This window comes from Mauremys reevesii, linkage group 10, assembly GCF_016161935.1.
Source record: "Mauremys reevesii isolate NIE-2019 linkage group 10, ASM1616193v1, whole genome shotgun sequence".
In the NCBI taxonomy this organism is placed as follows: Eukaryota; Metazoa; Chordata; order Testudines; family Geoemydidae; genus Mauremys; species Mauremys reevesii.
In genome coordinates, this window is record NC_052632.1 from 32,993,484 (window position 1) to 33,020,571 (window position 27,088).

Consider the following 27,088-nt stretch of genomic DNA (forward strand, 5'->3'; position numbering starts at 1 on the left):
TGGGCCAGCTCTTCCCATGGCCTCCAGTAGAGTTGGGCAGGGCTTGACATGAGCCCACCTCCAAACATTCCACTGCCCCCCTCTTATAGTTCTTTGCAGTATCTTGTAAGCCTTTATTATGATCGTTGATTACATTTTTGTAGGCTGGGCTGGAGATAGTCAGAAGGGGATGGGGCTTGAGATGTAGTGATCATGTTTTTAATGCTCTGTTTGTTTTGCTGGTTGGCTGTTGATTATTAGTAGTAATCTTGTTTATTGTGGCCAAAGGCCAACTGAGAACAGGGCCCCTATTGTGCTAGGAGCTGTATTGACAGAGTTTGCACAGTCTGTACCCTGAAGAGCTTACAGTCTAAATTGACAGGAGAGAGACAGAACAATCTCCCCTGACTAAAATTCAGCAGAATTTCCTTGAAAGGTTTATTGCAAAGCACACATTAGGTATCTACATCCGACTAACATGCACCATTTTTCCCACCTGAACTTGGATATCTGTCCCCAAAATCAAATACCTTCTAAACCAAGATTTTCATTCATCAATTTCTCTGACTGCCTGAAATGTTCTGACACCCCAAGTATCTAAAGTGGAGCACTGGGCAGCTCTGGGGCTTTTGTTTTGTTTTGTTTTTTTTAATGTCAGGTCATCAGAGAAGCCAATGGCTAAAATCCATGTATGTGGAATAGGATATCTGTTAAGTGATTGCATCTTCTGTTCTGTGTACTATTATCCAACAGAGCCCACGTAAATGTAAATATCGACTGAAAGACAGGGCATATTCATGTGTAACAAACTTATCGACACAAAAAAGTAGTAAATGTTATAGGTAACTGAGTAATTTGCACATACTTAGTTACTTAGGAAGACGCAACATATCCATATTGGAGCATATGATAACCATTTAGCTCTTCTGTAGTTGTAGTAGAGTTTAGCATTTGTTAAGTGCATGCATAGCATGATATAATCACAAGAGGAAATATTCATTAACTGCAGGTTGTGTTCCCCTTTAATTTTCTTTACTTATAATCTCATGGCCACTTGTCCTACCAGTCTTCTTACTACAGCAGTGTATATGTTTTAGATAATGATGTGCCCAACTTTTTTTTATCCTTCCCAGTTATACATACAAAGATTAAAGGATTATGGCTTTCTAGGCACAAACAGTCTCAGAAGGGTCTAGCTACAAATAACTGTGCTCAGGGCAGTACATCTTTTACCCTTTGAAATATGTTTTAATACTGAAGTTTACTTACATTTTTTAAACATCATTTCTGCAAAGTGAGATGTTTAATTTCTTTCAGGGCTCTTCAGGTTCATGGTGTTTTACCAGTGTAAGTTCCAATGTAACTTGGAGAAGTCATGTCTGCCCTGCACACTGGAATCTTTCTTTCTGGTTTAAGCATTGCAGAGGTAATGAGCAGATGCCTGCCAATGGCAGTAGACGCAGCCTTGCTGTCATTGCTTTGGAGAGCCTTGGGAAAGCATGAGCCAGGATTTTGGATGAGAACTAAAGTGCTGGGATGGAATGTTGTCACTGAACTGCTGTGGGGAGAAACAAGGTATGAAGAAATGGTAATAGATATGACACAGCAAAGCTTGAGTTTTCTACCTGCTAAACAGAATTATCTTAGTGCAACGGTAAAACTGAGATTATAATCCCATAATAAGGATATTTAAAGTTGAGGTTCCCACAGAAATTCTAAACTCCGTCCTTTTGCACATATGCCTTGCCTTGCAATAGGTTATTTCATTTCATGATCCCACTTCATTAGGGAAGAGAGTGTTGTCTAGCAGTTGGAGCAAGGGACTCGGGGTCAGGAGTTGTAGGATCTGTTCCAGGGGTAGGCAGCCTATGGCACGCGTGCCGAAGGCGGCACGTGAACTGATTTTCAGTGGCACTCACACTGCCCGGACCTGGCCACCGGTCTGGGGAGCTCTGCATTTTAATTTAATTTTAAATGAAGCTTCTTAAACATTTTAAAAAACTTATTTACTTTATATACAACAATAATTTGGTTATATATCATAGACTTATAGAAAGAGACCTTGTAAAAATGTTAAAATGTATTACTGGCACGCGAAACCTTAAATTAGAGTGAATAAATGAAGACTCGGCACACCACTGCTGAAAGGTTGCCGACCCCTGATCTGTTCTTATCTCTGTCACTGTGAATTTAGGCAAGACATCTTACATCTTTTTACCTCTCTTTCCACAGCTATGAAGTGGGGATAATGTTTGCTTGTAGAGGGTAAGCTGTTGAGGCTTAATATACCATAACTTCATATCTGCAGCTCTTTTCATCTGAAGATATCGTAGCATTACTGAGCCACATTCTGAGACCCTTACTCCTGTTGAGTAGCTTCAAAGGGGCTAATTAAGAACTAAGAATCTGGCCCTAGGTTTGTAACTTGCAGCAGGGCTGCCCAGAGTGGGGGGCAAGCGGGGCAATTTGCCCCAAGCCCCGGGCCCCACAGGGGCCCCCTCGAGAATATAGTATTCTATAGTATTGCAACTTTTTTTTATGGAAGGGGCTCCCAAAATTGCTTTGCCCAAGGCCCCCTGAATCTTCTGGGCAGCCCTGACTTGCAGAGTAGCACCTGATACCCTTGCACATGTTAACATACATTATGTGGAAAAATACAAAGATATCATTCTGCCCAGATCTCCATGCTGCCTACCCCTCCACCTAAGCATCTTTTATGGCTATGGCTTTTTTTGTCCTGTACTCACACCAGCTTTGTGCTACTTTTCATATGACCCCATATTGTTTATCCAGGCTTCCAATTTAATATGCCGAAAGACCTCTTCCTCTACTTAAAAAAAAAAAAAGCCATCTTTTGCGTAAAGGTTTCCACTTCTAAAGGTGGTATTCAGTGTTGTGTCTTGTACTGCATTGTACATGTGTTTTAATATTGTTAAGTCTTCAAAGCAAGAACCCCATTTTTTTAAGTCTTATTAATATATAGCAGGGCGTACTAGAGTGCTATATACATTTGAATGCTAACATCCGATGGCGTAGCTTGAACTTTCCAGACTCTCACATTAGACCATAAATTGCTGTTGGTCCACTGAAGACAAGGGGAGACTTAAGTACAACTCAGTGGCAGGATCTGATCCCATTATAATGATATGGCCACAAAATTCAGATCAGATGTTGGAGGTTCAGATCCAAATTCATCCATGGCCCTTTCCCTGCCAACTCCCAGCTGAAATTTGGGAAAGTTCTACTTTGGCTCTGTCTTGGGTAGAAGTTAAGCTGAAAATTGACAGTTGTCCAATGGCAAAGTGCATTCTAGAGAGAATAAAAATGGTAAGACCTGCTGGGTTTTATGTAGCATACAGAAAAGTAACTGTGGGGGGGGGGGGCACTGTTTTTCTGTGGTTGTATGTGCAGAGGGAAGAGCAGATCAGCTTTCTATCACATGCAGCCTCGAAAGCCCAAGTGCTTCCCAAAATTCCCCCTTGGGTTGACACCAAACAATTACAACTGAAAAACGGCACTGGGGAGGTGTGGTTTGTGGAAATGCAGGAGGAATTGCGGGAGACTATGGAAACAACATTCTTTTTCTGCAGAAAAGACTGCACATCATTTCAGTAACTTGCCCAGGGCCGGCCCACAACATTTTGGCACCTGAGTCGGGGAGCTCAAATGACGCCCTCATGACCCCTCGCTTGGGCCAAAACTTTGAAAGGTCTCAATTCTGCCTTCTTCCTGTTCTACTCCTCTCATGGTACTGCTCTGCTACCTACCCCAATAAAGGAGAACTAACTATTTAAAATGCCTTGTTCAAAAATTTTAAGTAACACTTAACTTTCAAATGCCTGAACAGCAAATGTAACTTTTCTTGTCTGCATAGTAAACACTAGCATTTTTATCTGCTTGAATAATCAAAGTGGTGCTTTCCGTGCCGTACTGGTTGCAATCCATAGTCTGGGCCAGCTCATGCTCTATTGAGATGGTTGCAAAGCCGACCAGCCTCTCCTGTGTCATTGTGGAGCATAGATGTGTTTTTATTAACTTCAGCTTGGAGAAGCTGCGTTCTCCACTGGCAGCTGATACAGGAAGTGTTAGAAGTATGCGCAGAGCAACAAAAGCATTTGGAAAGAGGGTGGTTATCTTATTTGTGCAGATATATTCCAGAACAGCCTTTGGAGTTGATCCTGCTGAAATGTATCTTGAAAGGGCTTTCAGTTCATCACCTAAATCACTTGCATCAATATTGCGGATGTCATCATGTGTCAGCACTGTCTCTAGTGCCCTGCATTGCTGGTGTAGGTCTTCTTCAGGTATAGTGAGGAGTTTTGGAATATCATACAACATCCCAAATATACTGCTATGTTCCTTGAGCTGCATGAAACGTTCTTCAACTGACTGTATTGCACAATCTAGCACCTGGTTAAAGAATTCAACTTTGAATTGTTGTTTGGGATCTCTTATGGGATTATCCCATGCCTCGTAATCAAAATGTCATCTTCTTCGGTGACTCTTGAATTCTTGAATGGGTGGGAAAATAGCTTCAGTGTGAAGTTCCTCTGCCAATTTCTGTGAACTCTTCAGAACGTTTTGAAATCCCTCATCTGACTGGTAAGACTGTAGGTATGTCTTTGCTTTGTCCAGTTGTTCCATTGCTCCAGATATATCAAGGTCAACACCTTGGAGTCTCTTGCTTTCAACATCTATTTCAAACAGTTTGCAACAAAAACAGTATGCAGCATTCTGCTTTTTTGAGTACATAAACCATGGCCTTTCCACTTTGTCACCATTGGGGATTTTACGCCCATAATGTGTTGGATGGAAACGTCTATTTTCATTGTCTTTGGGGAACATGATATTTTTCACTTGCTGTAGCCCATGCAGTACAAGGAAGTCCCTCAGGCTACTGCTCAAGTGGGTCCACAGTCCTGGATCATCTAGACTTAAGGAACTAAACTCAGCAGCAGCTGTTTCTTGCACCTCCACCACACTCTCTTCTCTGATCTACACTTTTCTTCAGGAATGTGCATGGTTACATCCGTTTGAGATGGAGATATGGATGCTGCAGTAGCTGCTAGGTCACCTGTACTCTGACTAACTGGAAGATCAGGCATCTCCTCACCACTCACCTCCTCATTGGGGCCGGAAGGCTCACCGTGAACATTTGTGTCTATGTATCACAGGAGAGCTCCTTCCTGCTTAGATAGAAAAGTTTCCTTTGCTTGCTTTCTTTTTCTGAATGCTGCCCCAGATGGGTGTTTTCTTCTTTCACTCATGACTGCTGTTCTGTGCCAGCTATAGTGGCTCTCAACACTCAATTGAAGGGGACAAATAAGCAGGCTGGTAACAGGGCCTGAGTGAGGGAAGATAGCAGCATCTTAAGGGTCTAACTGGCTCCCACTACTTCAGTTGACTGCCTGTTCTCCTCCAGTGGGTTCAGGGAAGCAGCAGGAAACAGGAAGCTCCCTGAGAAGCTGGTATTAATCAGTCCAGGCTCCTGGGGGTGCTAGAGAGGTACCTAGGAGGCTCCTCCTCCTCTCTCTCCCTGCAGCTCCTGCTGCTTTCTGTTATTCCCTCTCATCTTTTCTCCTGCCTGCCCATTATGTCTCTTGTGCCCTCCTTCCTCCAGCACAGCACTCCACCATCTCTCTGCATCTAGAGCAGAGAGAATACATATGCACCAGCAGCAGACACAATTTTCTACACACTGGGTCCTAGTGGCACACCCTCCCCCCTGCACCAGTCTGGCACCTGAGGTGGCTGCCTCAGTTCGCCTCATGGTAAGGCCAGCCATGAACTTGCCATTACCTTACCAGCCATACACACCTTGATGTATATCATCAAGCTCTTAATGGACTTGGGTGGGAAATAAGTGGGAGAAGAGTGTTTGATGTCAGGCCCAGACACTCACAGCAATTTCAGATTGCAGGGCTCAGAAATGTTCTCGGAGCATGGTGTTACAGAGTGTCCCCAAACAAGTCATCTGTGGATTATGTCGCTCCCATAGCCACAACCCCTGTAGTTTGCCACATCTTGGTTTTCTCATGGACCAGATGTTATGCTGTCATTTACTATGAATGCCCATCTTGACCCTGTAGGCCCCTGTTATGGAGCATGGTGTTACAGTGTGTCCCCAAACAAGTCATCTGTGGATTATGCCGCTCCCATAGCCACAACCCCTGTAGTTTGCCACATCTTGGTTTTCTCATGGAACAGATGTTATGCTGCCATTTACTATGAATGACTTACTGTATCTTGTGGATTTTCTTCATATTTAACTCCTTAAATGCTTTTCTTCATGGAAAGTTGTCACATGGTCCCAAGTAAGTAATAATCAGATGAAAGGTTATCTCTGTGTGTGAGGAATCCATTCTAGCAAGGAATTAAATTGTGGATCTAGGGATTAAAATGGTCTCCAAAATGCCTGATCATTGGTCAATGAGGTAATTTCATTAGTTTGTAAGAACATTAGGCTTTGGATAGTGTTGTTCATATGACCCCTTGACAGCAACTGACCCACTTTGGAGCTCTCTTTTTGGCTCAGATCTGCAGTCCCATGGTAGCCAACCCACTCAAAAGCCTGAAGAAATAAGGCTGTTTATTGAGAACCTGCTTTTACTAATGTGGTTTCTTATTGACCTCCTAGACAAACTGGATTTCTAGGAGAGAAGCTTAAGTGCCTTATACAGCTCCCAGCAGTAACTGGGAGTCTTTTTCATTTATCTTAATGGGAGCTGGGTGGCTTGGACCTTCATTTTGTCCTTTAATCATCCTGCAAGCATAGTGCCCATGGTGAATGCATCGCACACCTCACCCAGGCGTTGGGAGGAGGAGTCATTCTGATTTTAAGGACAAGTGTTGGACGACTTGTCTAAGACAGTAAGAGTTTGCATATTGCAAACTTGGAAATGGCTTGACTGAAAAACATGTCTTTAACTTTAAAAATTAAATGGGATTGAAATGGAGGGAAAAATCCTTTGACGTGAGCAATATCAAAGTTCCAGGGATATGTACCCATGAAAGAATTGTATTGATCATTTGGCTAAGTAGCAAAAGCAAACAGGTGAACAGATTTTCTCTTAGGTCCAGTGCATACTGGAAACAGATCAGCTAGAACCAAAAGAAGGAATTAATTCAGCTTCTGAAGTATCAAAACCACACTGGTTCATAGTGACACCTAGTGGTATCCTATGGGATGTTTGCTTTGTAAAATTTTGAGACTAGTGCACATTAAAATGAAACTAATAGCAATGAGGCATAGTGCTGGTGGGTGCTGTGCCAGTCTTGGTCCCAGCTTTGTCCAAGTTTCTCAGTTCTGACCTACTTTTTTATGTGGCTCTATTCTAGAGTCTCTCTAGAGAAGACACTAGATGTCACTCCGCTGTCCCAGTTGGCTGGTAGTTCTGTTGGGTGCATAAACAGAGGGATTAGGCTGAGTCTACACTTGATCTATATTGGAACATTAAACTCTGGTGTAAGGCTAGTGCCAATGCCCATTGCCCCCACCTCTGCGGCATGTTTAGTTTTAAAGATTAAATAGTTTGTGCAAATCTTCCATTTTTGTTCTCTTCATCTTTGGATGGACTCCTAGAGGGGGCAGTCCATTGTTAAACTAGACTGTTCCAGTTGACAGGATTTTATGTGGGGTATTTTTGTGTTGAGTGAGTTCCTTGTTGCCTTGACACTGATTTCCTTAATGTCTCTCATCCTGTTCAGAATTGCATTTATGAATTAATAGGCAATAAAGGACGTTGTTGTCTAACATCCTTGGAAGAATCATATCCACCCTACTGAAGGATGATAAAAAATTGTTTTGTTGCCTGACAAGTAAAGCAGATGTATCCCTCAGAAACTAACCCTAGTAGCTGCAGCCTTCAGCATGCACCCTTTGTCTTTAGTGCTAGAAATGTCCTCTTCTTGGAACAATGTGCACTGGCAGGTGAAAACCTGTTTGCTGGTCATCATAACAACCAAGCTCTTGTTGGGTCTGGCTGCAGTGCTGGTTACGGGCGCTTCTCACAAGTGACCCAGGGTCTGGCAGGAACAAGATCTGATATCTGTTTCATGTAAACATACAAGTCTCTTCCTTTAATCACTGATGTAGGAGGAATAGCTCTCCTGCTGAATTGCTACTGCTGCTTTTTAGCCTGCAGCGTTGTTGCAGGAAGCAACAAATTGGCATACAAGGGGGTGACAGCAATAGAGCTCATAGCTACAATAATACCTAGGACTTCTGCACTTTTAAGCCAGGTATCAGAAAGCATCAGTTCCTTTTGTTATGTGCCAAACGTAGGCTTGGGGCCTAGTTAAATCTCAGAGTATTCTGGAGGGGAGAAGAGCTTGCTTGAGAGAGTAGCCCAAATATATGAGGCTATAGCTCTAGTAAATAGAGGTAGGACTAAACCAAAGCCCTGAATCCAAATATCTCCAAACTTCAGGGGCTGAATTTTGCCCTCAGTTACACCTAGGCAAACACCACTGAGTTCAATGGGCACAACCAGCTAGGGAAGGGGGAAGCTGGGAGGCACATGCTTTTGGGAGACAGTAGGTTCCCTTTGGAAATGTGTAACTTACTTTGGTCAAAGCATTCCACAGTCTTTTGTCTTCGAACCCTCTCTGTCTCAGTTTCAGCTGCTGCCACTCTTATCCTGGTGCTTCGCATCTCGCAGCCACACAAGAGAAGCCCAGAAACATAATTCCAGAGGGGATGAAGAGCAATTACAGATGGAACTGGCTTTTAATAGGAATTCCAGTAGATTCAATTTGAATCTTGCATTTGGTTTCTAGTGGAGGACCAGTAGCTTGAGGAACCAATTGACCTACAGTATTGCTCTCTTTCAAAACCCAATTCTCAACTGGAACTGGGTGAGTTTTCAGCAGTAACTTCTATTATTCCTATCAGCCAGTGCATGAGGGGCGGCTATAACTTCAGTCTCTGGAAAAGTGATTGTCCAGTCCTCCTGGGTGCCAGGTATATTTGGTCACTATGACTCTTGCCACCTTAGCAGAATGAATGACTAGATCAGGATGAAGGTTCTCCCAGAAAACTCTTTGTCAATGAGCCTCTATGTGTCTGGGCAGAAGAGTCTACTGTAAAGCAAACAAGCTGGGAAGAGAGGGGTGTCAATTTTATTTATCAGAAGGAACGCATCAAGAAACTTAAGAGTTCTTTACAATAGCTAGCTAGCTATTAATGATTAGTGCATGTTGCATTATGATTGGCAAAAAGATTGATCTCTGAAGTGAACTTTGCACTTTCAGATAAGCAGTGTGGACAGTAGATAGTGTGTTTCCCAAGGCAAGGGGGGGATGAGTGTGGGTCCAGAAGCACAATGAACAGCTGTAGAATTGCGCTCACTGTGGTTTTATTTTGTACTTGCCTTGTTTTCTTTACATCAGCAAGACTGGAAGGTAAGAGAGCTACTTTCTTTAACATACCTTTTTATTTTGTATGATGTACAACACGAAGGTGCTGACCATTGGTCATTATAGACTACATGGTTATGGAGCTTTTCGGAAGGAATTGAAAAATCCAATGCCCTGGCCAAATCCCCACTTGTAAATTACATGCTGCCTCCCTCAAATTCCCTTTTCAGAAGTTACTTTTCACCTGCCCTCTGACATTTTTTATGCAGTGTCCATAGCATAATATACTTTCCATCTTCCCCCGCACAAGTATAAGCATGCTGTGATCACCTCTTTAACTAGTGTTACATAAATACAAGGAATTATTATTCTCTTCAGTAAACACAATTTCATTGCTGTCTAGCAGAATATTTCAAATGAGATTAGGGATGGGTGCCAAGTGTTTTTGGATTTGTTTCTTTTCACGAGTTATGATCAGTTTTAGGAAAAGATGGCTTGAGAAACATACCTAATGTTACTTATCCCGTCCAGTATTGTATTGTCATGGATACAATATGTTGCCGCTTGCGTGACTACAAAATAATAGATCTGCGTCAAATACTTTGAGCCTGCTCAAGTTTTGACTAAAAGTGCATAATCCAGGTGCATTGTTGTTCATGTTTAACATGTCTAACATCTATCTTGCAAGAAATACACCCAAATTAAGATTTTCAGTAGGTTTCTTTTTGACAATAGCTTGGTGAAGTTTCATTTACAGTTTTGAAGATGTATGTATTAGGTATATAAAATATTCATCCAAACCAGCAAATGATGGAAATCGCACACAGTACTGTATGCAAACTTGCAATACTTTCATGTAGAATTTTATGCTAATGCATGCCCAATTTTTAAAAAAAAATAGTCCTCTAGATTTAATCTGAGGCCACCTTTAACTTTGCTGGAGGATTGTTCTGCATGTGGTGTTTGACTTGATTGTTTTAAATATGCTCATTGCTCTGCAGCTGCAATATTCATAATTAAACACTGGTCTACACTTTTTCCCATCCCATGTGACTCTATATAAAGATACAGAGTACAGTGCTTGTTTTTGCACCTGTCTGCTATTAGTCTTGATTTCCAGACAGTATGGATTTTCCACACTGCTGAGTGACGCAGTTATGCTGACTTAAATCCTGGTGTAGACAGCACTTTGTTGATGGGAGAGTGACATAGTTACTGCCTCTTGGGGAGGTAGATTACCTATACTGACAGGAAAAGCTCTCCTGTTGGCATAGGTAGCGTCTTTCTTGAAGTGCTATAGTGGCACAGAGATGTATTGGTGCAGCTGCACCACTGCAGCATTTTAAGTGTAGACAAGCCCTTACTCAGAATGTCACAGCTAAACACAAGATGGAATAGATTGTTGAGCATAAATAGTTAGGACATATTTCAAGGTGAAGTGGCCTGTTAACATCTCTCCAGTCATAGGGAGGGAGTAGTTTGGGGTGGAGGGGTTGTTAGTGGGTTATAGATTGTTGTAATAAGCCATAAATCCAGTGTCTGTATTCAGTCCATGATATTTAGTGTCTAGCAAAGTTATGAATTTAAGCTCCCATGCTTGTCTCTTGAAAGTGTTCTGCAGGTTTCCTTTGAGGATGAGGACTGATAGGTCAGATATAGAGTGATCGCTTTGTGAAAAGTTTTCACCCACAGGTGATGTGATGTTTTTGTCTTTTATCATTTTCCTGTGTGAGTTTATTTGAGAGCATCGTGATTGTCTGGCTTCTCCTACATGTTTCATGCCAGCTGTTTCGCATGGCAAGTGCTGGGAGGGAGAGGGGAGGAGGAGGAACATGGCGCGCTCGGGGAAGAGGCGGGCCAGGCCTGGGATTTGGGGAGGGGTCCAGAGAGGCAGGGAGGAGGTGGAGTTGGGGCTGGGCCCGGGGTAGTGGGGCGCGAGCACTCACTGGCGCCAACAAAAGTTGGTGCCTGTGTCCCTAACCACTGAGCTACGTGATAGGCTGGGCTGTGGCTCTCTCAAGCTCTCTTGTTGAAGCTTTTCTAAATTATAAATTATTTAGATATTCGCTGGAGCAGGGAGTTGAACATGGATCTCCCAGGTGAATGCCCTAACGGCTTTTAATAGGAATTAATAGGCTTACACAGTCGTTATCATTCTCTCAGTGGCGCCCTGAATATTTAAGCTTTTCATACAAAGTGGAACAGCTTCAAGAGGAGAGACAGGGAGAAAGAGACTACCACCACCTCATTTGAGAAGGCCCCTGGGGCTCAGGCAAGAGTTAGGCACGGAGCTGCTTGGAGGTGTCAGGAGTTCTGCCTATGGGCAGAAATTTTTGTGCCTGTGGGGCTATGTGGGGTTTTGAGGATCTAAATTTTGGAGTTAGGTGCCTAAGGTGGCAGTTAGGCATGTAAATCCCTTGGTTGGTCTAGCCCTTAGTCTCACAACAGGAAGAGGACACGCTCAAGACCTTTATTTCAAGCAGCCTACAATTTCTTGAAAGACAGATACTCCAAAATGGTTGGAGACAATGAATCTACACTTACTAGTCTGCCTGCCTGTCAGGTGTATCATCTCAGGTTTTAAGGGATGTGGCTGGTGGAAGGGCCTTCCTTATGTTGTTCTCGATTGGTTGAGCTATTTGTGTCACTGACATGTTAAGCAGTTGTGAGTAATAATGCTATTTTTGTATTAAGGACATATATCCTTTGACTTCAATAGGAAGGCTCCTGTGTGCAAGGATGAGTTGCCTGAGAAATGCTGCATGATCAAACCCCTGATCTGTCCGGAGGCTGGTAGGAGTGAACACAAGATGTTCAGCACAGTGGATTAGCTTCCCCTTATGTGCAGCCATACTTAAATGGAGAAGGCTTTGGTTGGAGACTTGATTTACCTTCCTTCTGCATGCTGGGTTTACTACCTTCTGCACTAGGTGATTTTAATGATAAGTATCAGAGGGGTAGCCGTGTTAGTCTGGATCTGTAAAAGCAGCAGAGTCCTGTGGTACCTTATAGACTAACAGACGTATTGGAGCATGAGCTTTCGTGGGTGAATACCCACTTCGTCGGATGCATGTAGACCAATGAAGTGGGTATTCACCCACGAAAGCTCATGCTCCAAAACGTCTGTTAGTCTATAAGGTGCCACAGGACTCTTTGTTGCTTAATGATGTTGTGTGTGTGTTCAATACAGCATAACATAGTCACTGTCTGTACATTATTGTTCACCATAAATAGATCTTTGACCCATAGAGATGATAAAGGATGGGTTAGACAAACAATCCAGCTCTGAATATGCGGTGTAGACTTTCAATTGCTATGGAAGACTGAATGGATCATTTGTGTGAACATCTGAATATATTTATCAGAAGTTCCATTTACCTTTAGTTTACAGCTGGCAGAAAGGTGCTGTCACCACATTCCTACAGACATTTCTGGGTATTTCACACAAAGCATTCTAAGGTTCCTCTCTGTTCAGACTCTTGCCTTCTTAAGCCTCTTACTCAATCCATTTCTCCTTGCTCCTCTCTCAACCTTGCTGAAGTGAACTCATTGACATTCTGGACTCCATTTAGATTGCAAAGAACTGACAAAATAAAGATAAGAGCTAATATCTAGCTAGGAAATTAAAAATGTGATTGTGCCACAGCTGAACCTTGTAATTATGACAGAAGTCTATTCATTAATTAAAATCTCTGCTGGTTTAAATTATTTAAATGTCAGAGTGTACCTGATATAAGTTGAGAACTGTACTTTAGTCTCAATGAAATGTCTGTTTCAAATGACATTGTGTGTGGGGAAACCAGCACCAAACAGATTAAGATGAGGTACAAGAACATCTGCAAGTGCATGGGTATCTCAAAACAAATCCCGTATGGCATTCAGCCTAGGACCTGATATAAGTTATGAGTGGTAGGTGATGTGATAAGAAATTGTGGCTAATGAGTTCAGAATGCAATACTCTGCCTTTATCTCACACTTTCTATCTTCAAAGCTTTTCTCAGACATGAACTGATTAACCTTTACGCATTTGAGAGGTAAGTGTTTCCTATTTGTAACACAGGGACAATAGGGCAGAGAGGTTAAGTGGCTTCCTCCAAGGAAGTCCGTAGCAGAACAGAATAAGAATGCAAGAGGTTCTGCTCCCCTGAAAGTTTCTTCTCTACAAAGCTTTACTTCTCTCAAATCTTGTTTTTGGTGCTATGAGAAACATTTCCCCCGTGTTTCCAGTTTCTGCAAGCTATAAAAATCAAGTCCTGCTGCATTTCACTGTATCCCACTTTAACTGATGCAAGGGGATTTGTTAAGACCACAGTATGAGGATATACTTTTTGTCTACCTATCTCCTCCCCCATTGTCTTCAGAGTACTTCATAAACATTCACTAATCTTCACAAATGTCCTGTCAGGTAGGTACCTGAGAGTTTTGAAGCAGAGAGGTTAAAGTGACAAGTCCAAGGCCAAAGAGGAAATTGGTGTCCATTCCACTTCTGTAAAATGGACTGATTTCCTCCCCCCACAAGGGATGTGTGGGGATTAATGAGTTGCTGTTTGTAAAGCAGCTTGATGAAAAATAGTAATATTAACCCTATTAATGCTCTCTTTGTCTGTAGTCCTCATCCAAACATTGGCCCCACACCTGGTCTTTTGTGGCAGATTGTGAATGTCCCATGTCAGCTTGATTTCGGGTCACCCTCTTATCTGGAACCAAAATTAGTTTTATGGTTTATCTTAATGAGGATCCTTCACTGTACTCAGAGTGCAGTTGAGCATCTGAGTCCCCATGGGATGCTGGGTGCTGGTAGTATGAAGGGTGCACAGAGGCGTTTGGGTACCAAAAATAGTCTTCTCTGTCAAGACTTCTGGCTAGCTATCAAACAGTGGTGTCTGCCACCAAGTGAAGAAGGCATAAATGAGAGCCTAAATTATTGGCAGTTTCATAGTAGAGAAATGGTGAAATAACAAACTAATCTTGAAGGAGAGAGACATTTTGTGGTCAGTGCTGTGACTAACAGGGTTCTTTGTACATGTGGAGAAGTGGGTGAGATGTGGGTGGGGGAATTATTCTTCCAAGGTGGCAACAGCAAATTTTCTGAGAAAGTGAAGGGATCTTTCCAGCAGTCCCTTGAGTGTAAATGCATAGAGCTCTCACGTCAGCTTTAGATAGAAACCAAATAATAGGTGTGCAATGGTAAATCACTATATTTGTCCTGGCTGTATACACCAGAAAGCCATTTAGCCTGGATAAAAAGGGAGCCAGACAGTGAGCAAGCCAAGAAGCGAGAGGTACTGTTTAGTAAGGCTTCCTGCTAAAAACGGAACACAGCATTTTTCTCACTGTACTTTGTATTGATTCTGGATCCCTCCATAAATAACTCCTATAATAACAGGATCATTTTTGTCACTGGCCTCCCGGCAGTGTCTCTGCTCCATCTGCTTCATTCACAGGATGTGCTTCTTGTGTTGGCTCTGAGAGCTGAGTAGGAGACTGTGTGCACAGGCAGACTTAGGTCTTGTATTATGAAGAAGTGGGCATTTCAGCACACAAGCTCGGTTCAGACCGTGCTTGATTGAGGTAGGCAGCTGAGTGATGTGCAGCGAGCCAAAGCACAAGTATTCAGCAACTTCTCAGAGCAGTGAACTCTGTGAAGTGTGCAGGCCACCTGCCTGCATGTTCTGAGGGCTGGAGCAAGAGGGGTGCATGACAGGGGTGCACAGAGAGTAGTAAGGCCATACAAGTAATGGCAGATTATGTGCATAGTGGTCATTGGTAGGATTATTATGCAGGGAGGTGCAGTGGTAAGTGCAGCTCTTACTCCCACCTGAGTAGCCATTGTGGGCAGTTGAAGTGAGAGAAGGAGCAGCAATGAGGGCCGGCTGCTGACTCAGAAATGTGTGTGAGGGGAACAACAAACCAGTATCACTAGTCAGTGCCTCATGACCTACGCTGAGCACAGTGGCAGGGCCTGTTCCCATCAGCTTGCTTCAAGTTACTGGCTCATGGGTAGCCAAGAGCCATGTTCAGACTGAGCTTTATCCAAGAGGAGTGGAGTCTTTAAGGCAATTACAGTTTGACCCTGGCCTGCACAACGAAGAATGATGGCTCAGGGCTCCACTCTCACAATCTTCATCTTGCAGGATTCTATATTTCAGTTCCTGATGTTGCCGCTGACGTCTGCCTCAATTCCCTGTCTGTACATTAGAGATAATGTCCACTGGTGCAGTGTACTTCCCTCTCTGCAGCTGGCCAGCACCATTAGCCAGTGCGAAAGGAAGGGGGTGGGACAATGACAATGACTTCGCTGCCCCATTCCATCCTTCCTCTGGTCAGCTTGTGCCTGATCCTTTCAGGTCTATACTACAGCTGGGATTGACACTCTGAGATCAATCCAACGGCGATCGATTTAGCAGGTCTAGTAAAGACCCGCCAAATCGACTGCAGATTGCTTTGCAATCAACCTCTGTACTCTACCCCCGATGAGAAGAGTAAGGTAAGTCAATGGGAGATTTTTTTCCTATTGATCCTCCACGGTGTAGACCCTGCAGTAACTGGCCTAAGGTATGTCGACTTAGAGTAGGACAACTTACCACAGTAGTGTAGACGTAGCTCTAGAGGGAGCAGATATGGTCTTCTTGTGTCCTCTTCTCTAGCATTACCAGGCAATGGATGGATACAATCTGGCCCCAAATAACCTTGGCTCCTCCTGGAGGGTCTATATTGCTGTGCAAAGTCTTGTGCTCTGACTGCTTTATGTTTTCCCATAATCATATGCTCATAACCATATGTTTTCCCATAATCAAATAAAAAAGCCAAAAGAACAGGGAAATGTTGCTCGTTAATTTCTAGGCATATCTTCCTCTAATGCAAAACAAAAGCAAAGAACTAAACAGTCTGCTTGTGATTGCAAACAAACTACTCTACTGATTGCAAACAAACTACTCACTGGTATCAGATGCCCACATCTGAGCTAATGGTATATTTTAAAATGGAACCAGAAAGATAGCTATTAACCCGTATCCAACTCCAAGTTTACTCACAGCTTAGTCTTTTGGGTTGAGACTGATAACACAGGAACCTGTGCTTTAAGTCACTACTGCATGGTTAAAATAGGTTACCCCAATGTCAGACTTGTAGAACAGTTTCCACTGGTGCAGAAACTCAAAGCAAGCTGTGGGCCAGCCAGCACAGTGAATTGGTATTTTGTTACCTTTGGAGTGAGATATAAAAAGCTTGTTTGGTTTTTGGCTGTTTGTTAACAGGGTTGGCTCTAAAAACTAACGTGAAAGAAGCTTTTAGTCATAGCTTTTAGTCTCTAAATGTGACCAGCAAAAGTGGGGAGAGGAGAAATTGAGTTAGTGCCTTTTTCCTGTCTGAAAGCCTGAAAGATGTCTTGTTTTAAAAAAACTTTTTTACAAAATGCATTTACAAAAGTTATTCTGCTTATTTTTTATCATTAGACATTTCAAAGCAAAGTGATTAGGCAGTCTAAATATTCTGGCCCTCACTCCTTCAGGGAAGGGAATGTGTTGGCAGTGCAGCTGTTGGGTTGAAGCAGCCTTTGGAATGGTATTGCAGCCTCTCCACAGGAGATTCTTCCTCATGCCACTCTCTACGCCCCTTGAGGCAATGGCTACACCTTGGTAAGAGGTCTACCACGAGGTTGCTCTCAGCAAGAACACTGGGCCAGCAGCCTTAAAATGGCACTTCAGTGTAGCAATAAGAACATAATCAGGCCAAATGGGGAAATTATACCAGAATAAATTAGCACCTCTTGCCATTGTAAATATTACCAGGTAGACTTTGTCTGTGAGTAACATGCTTTCCATTTTGGTGTTTCCTGGAACAGTATGTAATGAGCCAATGGATGAAGGGGTACATGGAGACAAGATTGGGATCCGACTCTACTATGATAAAACCACAGATCGCTGTAAACCATTTGCATACAGAGGTGCTGGTGGGAATGGGAATCGCTTCTTCACTGACAGGCAGTGTATGAAGAGATGCTCTACGTTAGCTGAACAAATCTATCCGGATGATGGTGAGTCATATTGGCTTTTATTTTGACTTTTCCATTCTCAGCATAGCTTTTTCTGATTGTAGAAGAGGCAAAGTCAGGAGAAGAACCCAAGGCCCACCTGTTGCTATGGAAAGTGGTGGCTGCTTAGGATCATAAAGGAGCTACAGGTCAACCATCAACACTCACTCCTCTAGCTTTACTCCATCCACGTCATCATCAGCGTATCCCCAGTGGGAACGGTGTAAGTTAAAATTGCCACAGTAGACTGAAGGTCCTGAGAAGGTTGGGAGGAGAGGAGTTGGCCAGCTGGTAGATGGAGGTTTGTAGATATTGATAAGGGTCAGGTCCTTCACTTTTATAGCCTGACATTAGATTATATCATTTGGACTTGATGATGAGACTGGAGTTGCTGGAATGCCTTCCTTGATGTAAGATGCCATCCTAGGTACAGGCAATATCCCTGTAATGGAGGTGAGCCACAACAGCAAAGACACAGATTGATTGTTGAGTGATAGTAGTAGTGTGTATTTCCTGAAACAAAATGACGTGTGCTTTGTATACTACTGCCAGCTGGACAGGGGCAGCTCTAGGTATTTTGCCGCCCCAAGCACGGCTGGCAGGCTGCCTTTGGCGGCTTGCCTGCAGGAGGTCCCCGGTCCCGCGAATTCGGTGGTGCGCCTGCGGGAGGTCCGCCGAAGATGCGGGAACTGCGGACCCTCCACAGGCATGCCACCGAAGGCAATCTGCCTGCCGCCCTGGTGGCGACCGGCAGAGCGCCCCCCGTGGCTTGCCGCCCCAGGCACGCGCTTGGTGTGCTGGTGCCTGGAGACGCCCCTGCAGCTGGAGGAGGAGATCCCTGATGGCCACTGAAATTCCTGCAATATTGACCCTGAGTCTAACTGTGTAGGACTCAGAAGGAGAGAAATTATAGTCAGTACATATTTAAAAATCTGTTAAAATTTCCTAAAGATGGTTTCCCTGGACATGATTTGAAGTCTGGCACTTCAGAGCTGGCTAGAAGCAAGTGCTGTATGTTCTACTGGACAGTTTGGGGATCTCCCCTTTACAGTCGTAGAAAAACTCTTCTTTTTAGCTCTGCAAGATTATGAGATGTTGGATCTTAGATCTATAACTGGTGCCAAACTGAATGTTGCCAACCCTGAAATAGGAAACACTTCTCTGGCTCTTCTACCTTATTACATAAACTGTCAAATGTTTTGGGTTTTTTTTACTAGTCTTTCAGTTTAGTTTAGTTCCATTTTATGAGGTAACACTACATTCCTCAAGGTGCTAGTAGAAAAATTCCAGCCTTTAAAGTATTTCATAACATTAAAAATTCAGCTCATACTAAATACTATAGCTTCCTGATCCTCTCCTGTTGGCAAGATTTCACCACCTTAACTACTAGAATTACATCTTGGTGTCTTGGACATTATTTTTAGTGTCTAAAGCAAGTCCAGATCCAAACTATGACTTGGGTCCTTCTCTGCGTCTAAAAGTTAAGGGCTGTGGATATGAGGCGTTGGCTCATTCTCCAGCACGCCACAGAAGGTCTCTATTTGAGGCCCTGTAAATTGGTGGCTGATTTATTCTCATTTGGATATTGTCAGTCAGTTCAGAGTTTGCGTTTGCTGTGTATATAAGCAACCAAAAGTGTGGGTGCTTATCTGAACTGCTTTGGGAAACTAATGAAGAACATTCCGTACTTTCTCAGGAGACTCCCATGGTTTCCCACTTCAGAGCAGGTGAAAAATCCTAATAACCACCCCTTCCTCCTGCTGTGTTTTACCATTTCTTCTTCCAGTTCCATCTGGAACCTGGAAACAAACCTTCAAAAGGCTTACTTCAGTGCTAGAAACAGGCAGAGAGGCCTGGGGGAAAGGGAGTTTGAGCCAGTTCTGCCTTTTGTATTCAGATTGCAGCTGAACACTGGGAACAACTGAGCTTGAAACATTACTTTGCATCCAGTAAAGGAGAAGGAACTAGGAATGTTGCAAGACTAAGGCCTGGTCTATACTAAGCGTTTAAACCGGTTTTAGGAGCGTAAAACCGATTTAACGCCACACCCGTCCACACTGAGAGGCCCTTTATATTGATATAAAGGGCTCTTTAAATCGATTTCTGTACTCCTCCCTAACGAGAGGAGTAGCGCTAGTATCGGAATTACCATATCGGATTAGGGTTAGTGTGGCCGCAGATCGACGGTATTGGCCTCCGAGCGGTATCCCACAGTGCACCACTGACCGCTCTGGACAGCAATCTGAACTTGGATGCAGTGGCCAGGTAGACAGGAAAAGCCCCACGAACTTTTGAATATTTCCTGTTTGCCCAGCGTGGAGCTCTGATCAGCACGTGTGGCGATGCTGTTAAAAATCAAAATAAAGAAAGAGCTCCAGCATGGACCATGCGGATGTGATTGCTGTAAGGGCAGGCAAATCTGTTCTATCAGCGCTCCGTTACAGAAGACGAAATTCAAAATCATTTTTAAAAAATCTCCAGACAGACGCCATAGCAGGGACTCAGCGCACTGCTGCGTGACAAGCGTAACGGAAAGCCAAAGAATCAAATGGACGCTCATGGAGGGGGGACTGGAGCGGGGACTGGAGGACTCAAGCTATCCCACAGTTCCTGCAGTCTCTCTGAAAAGCATTTGCATTCTTGGCTGAGCTCCAAATGCTTCTAGGGTCAAACACAGTGTCCGCGGTGGTTCAGGGCATAGCTCGGCAATTTACGCACCACCCCCCACACCCACCCCCAGAAGTGAAAGGGAAAACAATCCTCTCTTGACTCTTTTACATGTCACCCTATCTTTATTGAATGCTGCAGATAGACGCGATGCTGCAGCACTCAACACCAACATCCTTGCTCCCCCCCCGCCATGGGTGGCTGATGGTACAATATGGCTGATATCCATCGTCATCATCAGCCTATTGGCACATGGGGCAGTGCAAAAGGACTGGTAACCATGCCGACTAGCATCAGTGAGGTCGATCAAGGGCGCCTGCTCCTAATTTTTCCTGGTAGATGGTGCAGTATGGCTGGTAACCGTCTTCATCATAGCAACAGGGGGCTGAGCTCCATCAGCCCCCACCCTTCATGTGTAAAGAAAAGATTCAATTGCCCCTGGACTAGCAGCGGGATGCTGGGCTCCTCTCCTCCACACTGCTTAATGTCCTGTCTGGACTATCATAGCAGCTGGAGGCTGCTTTCCACTCATTTCTCACTAACAAGTCACTGTGTCTTATTCCTGCATTCTTTATTACTTCATCACACAAGTGGGGGGACAATGCTACGGTAGCCCAGGAAGGCTGGGGGAAGAATGGAATCAACAGGTGGGGTTGTTGCAGGAGCACCCCCTGTGAATAGCATACAGCTCATAATTTCTGCAGAATCTGACACAGAGCAGCTGTGCTCTCTGGTTCTATGATACAGTGGTTCTCTAGTACACTTGCCCATATTCTAGGCAGGACTGATTCTATTTTTAGATACCAAAAAGGAGGGATTGACTCAGGGAGTCATTCCCAATTTTGCTTTGCGCCCTGGCTGATCTCAGCCAGGGGCACTTATGACAGCAGCAAATGGTGCAGTGCAAAAGGACTGGTAACCATGATCATCTTATTACCAATTTATGGTATGGTAGATGGTACAGTATGGCTGGTAACCATCTCTGCTGTCATGCAAAAGCAAAAGCATGCTGCTGTGTAGCACTGCTGAATCGCCTCTGTCAGCGGCATCTAGTACACATACGGTGACAGTCACAAAAGGCAAAACAGGCTCCATGATTGCCATGCTATGGCATCTGCCAGGGCAATCCAGGGAAAAAAGGCGCGAAATGCTTGTCTGCCGTTGCTTTCCCAGCGGAAGGAGTGACTGATGACATTTACCCAGAACCATCCGTGACAATGATTTTTGCCCCATCAGGCACTGGGATCTCAACCTGGAAATTCCAAGGGGCGGGGGAGGCTGCGGGATAGCTACGGAATAGCTACCCACAGTGCAACGCTCCAGAAATCGATGCTAGCCTCGGACCGTGGACGCACACCACCAATTTAATGTGTTTAGTGTGGCCGCGCGCACTCAATTTTATACAATCTGTTTTGCTAAACCGGTTTATGTAAATTTGGAATAATCCCGTAGTGTAGACGTACCCTAAGTCCTAGGAAATCTCCCATTTGTCTGTCCCATGGACAAGTCTATGAGCCTATGAAGTAGGATTTCCTCTCAACTATCCCAGGGTGAAATGCCCCCCAATTACCAGGGCATTTCATCTCATTTCAGCCCATCCTAAGCTAAGGGCCTTGTGCTAGCCTTGCGAACAGTGAGGCATTTTGCCCAGAGATGCTTGGTCACAACTTTAGAATAGAAACTGACCAGGACAAAAGTGTTCTGAGCCATCAAACCTGTTTGTTCATATATGTCCACTAGAGTGAAGTGGCATTAGGAACAGATATATGCAGGGAACAGTGGAGAGTTATTTAAACAAAGCTAGAATTGAGTATGTGCAGCACAGAGGCAGATGCCTTGGGGCTTACAACAAACAGTGCAGGAGAAATATCATGCAGAATATTTTGGCTACAAACATACTTGTTTAATGTGTGTGGGGGGAAATGATACAGTCTGTGTACAGTTACAATTTACAGACACTGAAACAGCTGTGTACTGTACAAACAGAAATTAGGGCTGGAAAAGACCCATTAGTTCACCCTGTCTATTTCACTACCAGTGCAGGATGGCTCCTGGCAGGATGTTTTCTAGTGCTTAGCTTGGGACATATATAAATAGATTAGACAAGGTTTCATCCACCATTTCCTCTGGAAGTCTCTTCCATAGCCTACTAGATCTTGCTATTAGGAGACTTGTTTTTTTTCCCCCTGAGACTCAGCCTAAATTTCCTTTCTGTTGTTTTCATTCCATTCTTTCTAGTTTTACCCCTCTAAATGCTTTGGTATATACTAGCAACAAGCAAATAATTTGTAACACATCGTTTATTAGTTGAATTTTGCAGATAGATTATGAAGTGCTCATCTCTATTTCACTTAAAGTTGTTCATAAGCTATTCATGGAGGGAGGAAAATCTAAAACTTGAAAACAGTTTGAGCATTCAATATTTTCAATGCAAAAATTTGTGCTTTGTGTTTTTCCCCATATGTTAGCTAACTGGGACTTGGGCTCCTAAATTACTTAAGAGCTCTTTTAAATTTTCCTTGTGGTTTTGTTCTCTGATTGACTGATTTGGTTAACCCCAACACAGCCTGAGTGCCAAATGTTTCAGTCTAATGGACAGTGTTCAGTTCCACTTCAGCAGGAGGTTTGTGAGAACCTGGAGTTCTCTGTATCCCCAGCGCACTTTATGTAAAATGAGTCAGGCTTCTTTTGTTTATTTGTTTGTTTAGTACACCCAAGCTTACTTAACTAGCCCTCTCCAAGATCTTTAGACCAAATGTGTTCATAATGCTGTAGTCATAGTCTGGAATGAAATCAGTTGCGCTAGATCAGTGGTTCTCAAACTTTTCTACTGGTGACTCCTTTCACATAGCGAGCCTGAGCGTGACCCCCCTTTTAAATTAAAAACACTTTTAAATATATTTAACACCATTATAAATGTTGGACACAAAGCGGAGCTTGGGGTGCAGGTTTACAGCTCTTGACCCCCCATATAATAACCTCCTGACCCCCTGAGGGGTCCCAACCAGTTTCACAACCCCTGTGCTAGATAGACAATGACCTGTTTTGACCAATGAAATGATGTAATGAATACTCCTGAGCACTTAATAGTGTTAGAAGCATGAGTACACAACCATGATTTTACTTGCAAGATTGCGTTTGAAGAGACTGTCACATGAAATTTACATAAGCAGTTACTGTAAGTGTTAGCAAGCCCTAAAGCTAGTGAAAGGAAATAAGACTGTTGGCTCTCACCCTGATGTCACTCACACTGTTGCATAGAGGAAGATGGGCAGTTTAACAATTGATTAGACTGGTATGTAAAACTGCAAAACATAGGAGAACTTTCAGTTTAAAAGAATTCCTTACCAGTTATGAATAACATCTTAGGTAATTAAAACTGGAGACTTTTTAAAAATGGAGATTGCTTATTCCATTTTCTCTTCTCTATTTTCTTTACACAAACTGAGTGAAATATACAATCACTTTCTCTTTTGTTTATACTCTGCAGCATTGTGCTAATGCATGCCAGAAGATGAAGCAAGGTTTGGGTTGCAAACACTACAAGGGAAATACTTTAGTTGTTCAAAAAGGCTTCTACTGGAATCCTTGAGATCATTTTATTGTAAGGCCCAGATAGGCAAGGCCTTTGGGAGATCTTGTAAATGTCTGTCTAGCATTTAATTTCTTCCCCCAAAGCTCCTTTTCTGCAGATGGAAAAGAGATTGTAGTTCCTTGTCTTGTCTGCTGTATACAGTGTTCCACTATTGCTAATTTCTACTGCAGCTGTAAGTACTGCTGCTACCATAGATTCATAGACTCTAGGACTGGAAGGGACCTCAAGAGGTCATCGAGTCCAGTCCCCTGCCCTCATGGCAGGACCAAATACCGTCTAGACCATCCCTGATAGACATTTATCTAACCTACTCTTAAATATCTCCAGAAATGGAGATTCCACAAACTCCCTAGGCAATTTATTTCAGTGTTTAACCACCCTGACAGTTAGGAACTTTTTCCTAATGTCCAACCTAAACCGCCCTTGCTGCAGTTTAAGCCCATTGCTTCTTGTTCTAGCCTTAGAAGCTAAGATGAACAAGTTTTCTCCCACCTTTTAGATACCTGAAAACTGCTATCATGTCCCCTCTCAGTCTTCTCTTTTCCAAACTAAACAAACACAATTCTTTCGGCCTTCCTTCATAGGTCATGTTCTCTAGACCTTTAATCATTCTTGTTGCTCTTCTCTGGACCCTCTCCAATTTCTCCACATCTTTCTTGAAATGCAGTGCCCAGAACTGGACACAATACTCCAGTTGAGGCCTAACCAGCACAGAGTAGAGCGGAAGAATGACTTCTCGTGTCTTGCTCACAACACACCTGTTAATGCATCCCAGAATCACGTTTGCTTTTTTTGCAACAGCATCACACTGTTGACTCATATTTAGCTTGTGGTCCACTATAACCCCTAGATCCCTTTCTGCCGTACTCCTTCAGAATGTGCTCTATGGGATCAGTGCCTTTCAATTCAGCTGCCTTCCTTCAGGGCTCAAGTTTGGAGCAAATTTGTACTGCTCATCTTCACAACTATAATTCTTGACACTGTCCTGCCAATTACATGGTTACTCTGAAGAGTTTCTTATATGAAGATACTAGAGTAAAGATCAGGGCTTTGGAGCGGAGCCCAGAGGTGGAGCGCGGACAGGGGCGGCTCTAGGCACCAGCAAAACAAGCTGGTGCCTAGGGCGGCAAAATGTAGGGGGCGTCCCCTGCCGCCGGGGAGGGCGGGAGGCTGGGCCGGCGGACCTCCCGCAGTCATGGCTGCGGCAGGTCGACCGGAGCCCGGGACGAGTGGACCTGCCGCAGGCATGACTGCGGAGGGGGCGCTCGTCGCGGGGCTCGGCTGGACCTCAACCGGACCCGCGGGACCACGGCACCCGCCGCAGTCATGCCTGCGCGGCAGGTCCGCTCGTCCCGGGCTCCGGTCGACCTGCCGCAGGCATGCCTGCGGGAGCTCAACCGGAGCCGCGGGAAGCGGGGACCCGCCGCAGGACCGGGGAAGGGCGGCGCAGCACACCGCGCTGCTTGGGGCAGCGTGATTTCTAGAGCCGCCCCTGAGCGCGGAGCAGCTTCAGAGCAGTTGAGCTGCAGGTTTTTGCCTGGAGCTGGAGCTGAACCAGGGCACAGCTCCAAAGCTGTGGTAAAGATTATTATTTCCTTACCCAGGTTGTGCCGTGGAAGTGTGAGAATGAATGTGTTTGCCTCTGAAGGAGGCATCCAATTCCCTGAGCTCAGATCACCAGTTACCTAAGATCTCAAAGTAGCCTTTAAAAGTGTCCATTCTAGGGATTGTATTTTGCAGATATGCTCAGAAATGACAGAATCAGGTATGTTTCAACAGTTGTCTCAAAGTTTTGAGCTGTTGTCAAGGGCAGGAAAAAGCTGTCACTCTGGGCAAAACATAAATCATGGGAAAGGTCAAATTTCTTCTAAGAGTGGCACATCATCACATTGTGCCTTTAGTCATCCTGAGTCACCAATATGAAGGAGAGGAAAACAATCTTTCAATGTGGTTTAAAACAAATAGAACAAGATCTTCAGCTAGTGTAAATCAATGTATAGCTCTACTGAAGTAAGTAGAACTACATCAGTTTACACCAGCTGAGGATCTGGTCTATAATTCCAACTCCGCCATAGACCATGTCAGCAGAATGCTGAGTCCCACACTTTCTAGAGAATCTTTTGTGTTATTCAACCCATATGGATCCTGTCCATAATAAGCAATTTTGATCAGGTTACCTTAATTCCAATCTGTTTCTTGTGTCACATTTACAAGAACACAATTGCTCTGTAGATCTCAGATACATACTTGAATTTGAGTTTAGAGTAAATACAGCTTTTTTCACTGTAGGACTATGCATGTATTCTACAACTATGAGAATCCTCATTACAATTGTAATGCTGCAAAAAATGTCATCACCACTGAGAATAAGTCACTTGGAATGGAAAATGGAAAATCAGATGGTTTCATTCAGAGCTACAGTATAAAGAGGGGGAATGAAGGGGATCAATTTTGGGCTTTGAAATTACCATACTTTGTGTCAGGGTGCCCCCTGGAAATACACATAGGGAACTGGTGTGGAAATAATCTATCCAATAGAGCATCAATTGTCTCTTTACTTTGTGTGTTCTTAAATCTGAATACTGCAACAACTGCAGTCAGCTGGATCCCCCTTTTTATAAAAGAGGGGGTAGCTGGCAGGGCATGCTCTGTGAGGGTTCCAGGATTCTGAAACTTGCTCCCTCATTGGTCCAAAATGGCCTGAATTTGGTGACCCTCTGGGGGCTCTGCATTTGTTTGATGGGATTTCTGGAGAGGGCTCTGAGTATGTACTTCCTACAACAATACAGGGGGAGGGTAGAGAGGGAGCTCCTGTAGGTGACTGGCTGGTTGAGCTGCTGAATGATTACTGTAAAGCTGCTGGGATTTCATTGTATTAGTGATGTATTGGATGACCACAAGCCTTGGATCAGTAGGTTTAAAATTAGCATTTAAATTTACAAAAATAAGAACATGATTACACAAGCAGTTTTTTATTGAAAGCTTTTCCTCTTCTTGAAAAGGGGTTGTGACTTATAACATTATAATTCAAACAAGCTGTTATAAAGCATTTGTTGGCGATACCACCAAGAAATCATGTGTAATACTCTTTAAGTGCATTAGGCTTAGATTCTTAACCAGGGATAGACATTCCGAACTCGATGTGTCACTCAACAGTCTCAGCCTTTCTTTCCTAAACTATATAACACTGCTGGCTTGATCTGAAGGAAAATAGCTCCCCCACTTTCCCCCTCATATACACTGTTATACATTATAATTTCACCAAGAAGTCTCAGCTGAGATGAGGGACCTGCTATATAAACACATGAGACAGTTCATACCCTAGAGAACTTGAAATCTTAAAACTAGAATACTCCCCCATGAAGTGATTTTCTCAAGGTCACACCAGATCAGTGGCAGAGTCAAGAACAGAACCCACATCTCTTGGGTCCTAGGTCACTGGCCTATCTACTACTCCA

The 27,088-nt window shown here is 43.7% G+C and overlaps 1 protein-coding gene across 7 annotated transcripts in view; it reads left to right on the forward strand.

Annotated features, from left to right (window-relative positions):
• LOC120372823 (kunitz-type serine protease inhibitor bitisilin-3-like) overlaps positions 1-27,088 on the forward strand; it is a 63,826-nt gene that overhangs the window by 28,579 nt on the left and 8,159 nt on the right. For 3 of the 7 annotated variants that reach the window (XM_039490229.1, XM_039490230.1, XM_039490234.1), the window contains one exon: positions 17,180-17,371. In XM_039490229.1, the coding sequence (XP_039346163.1) occupies positions 17,180-17,371 (192 nt within the window). Of the gene's footprint in view, positions 1-1,395; positions 1,555-9,283; positions 9,382-12,046; positions 12,267-17,179; positions 17,372-27,088 lie in introns of those variants that run through there. The other 4 variants (XM_039490232.1, XM_039490231.1, XM_039490228.1 and 1 more) reach the window with 3 other exon arrangements.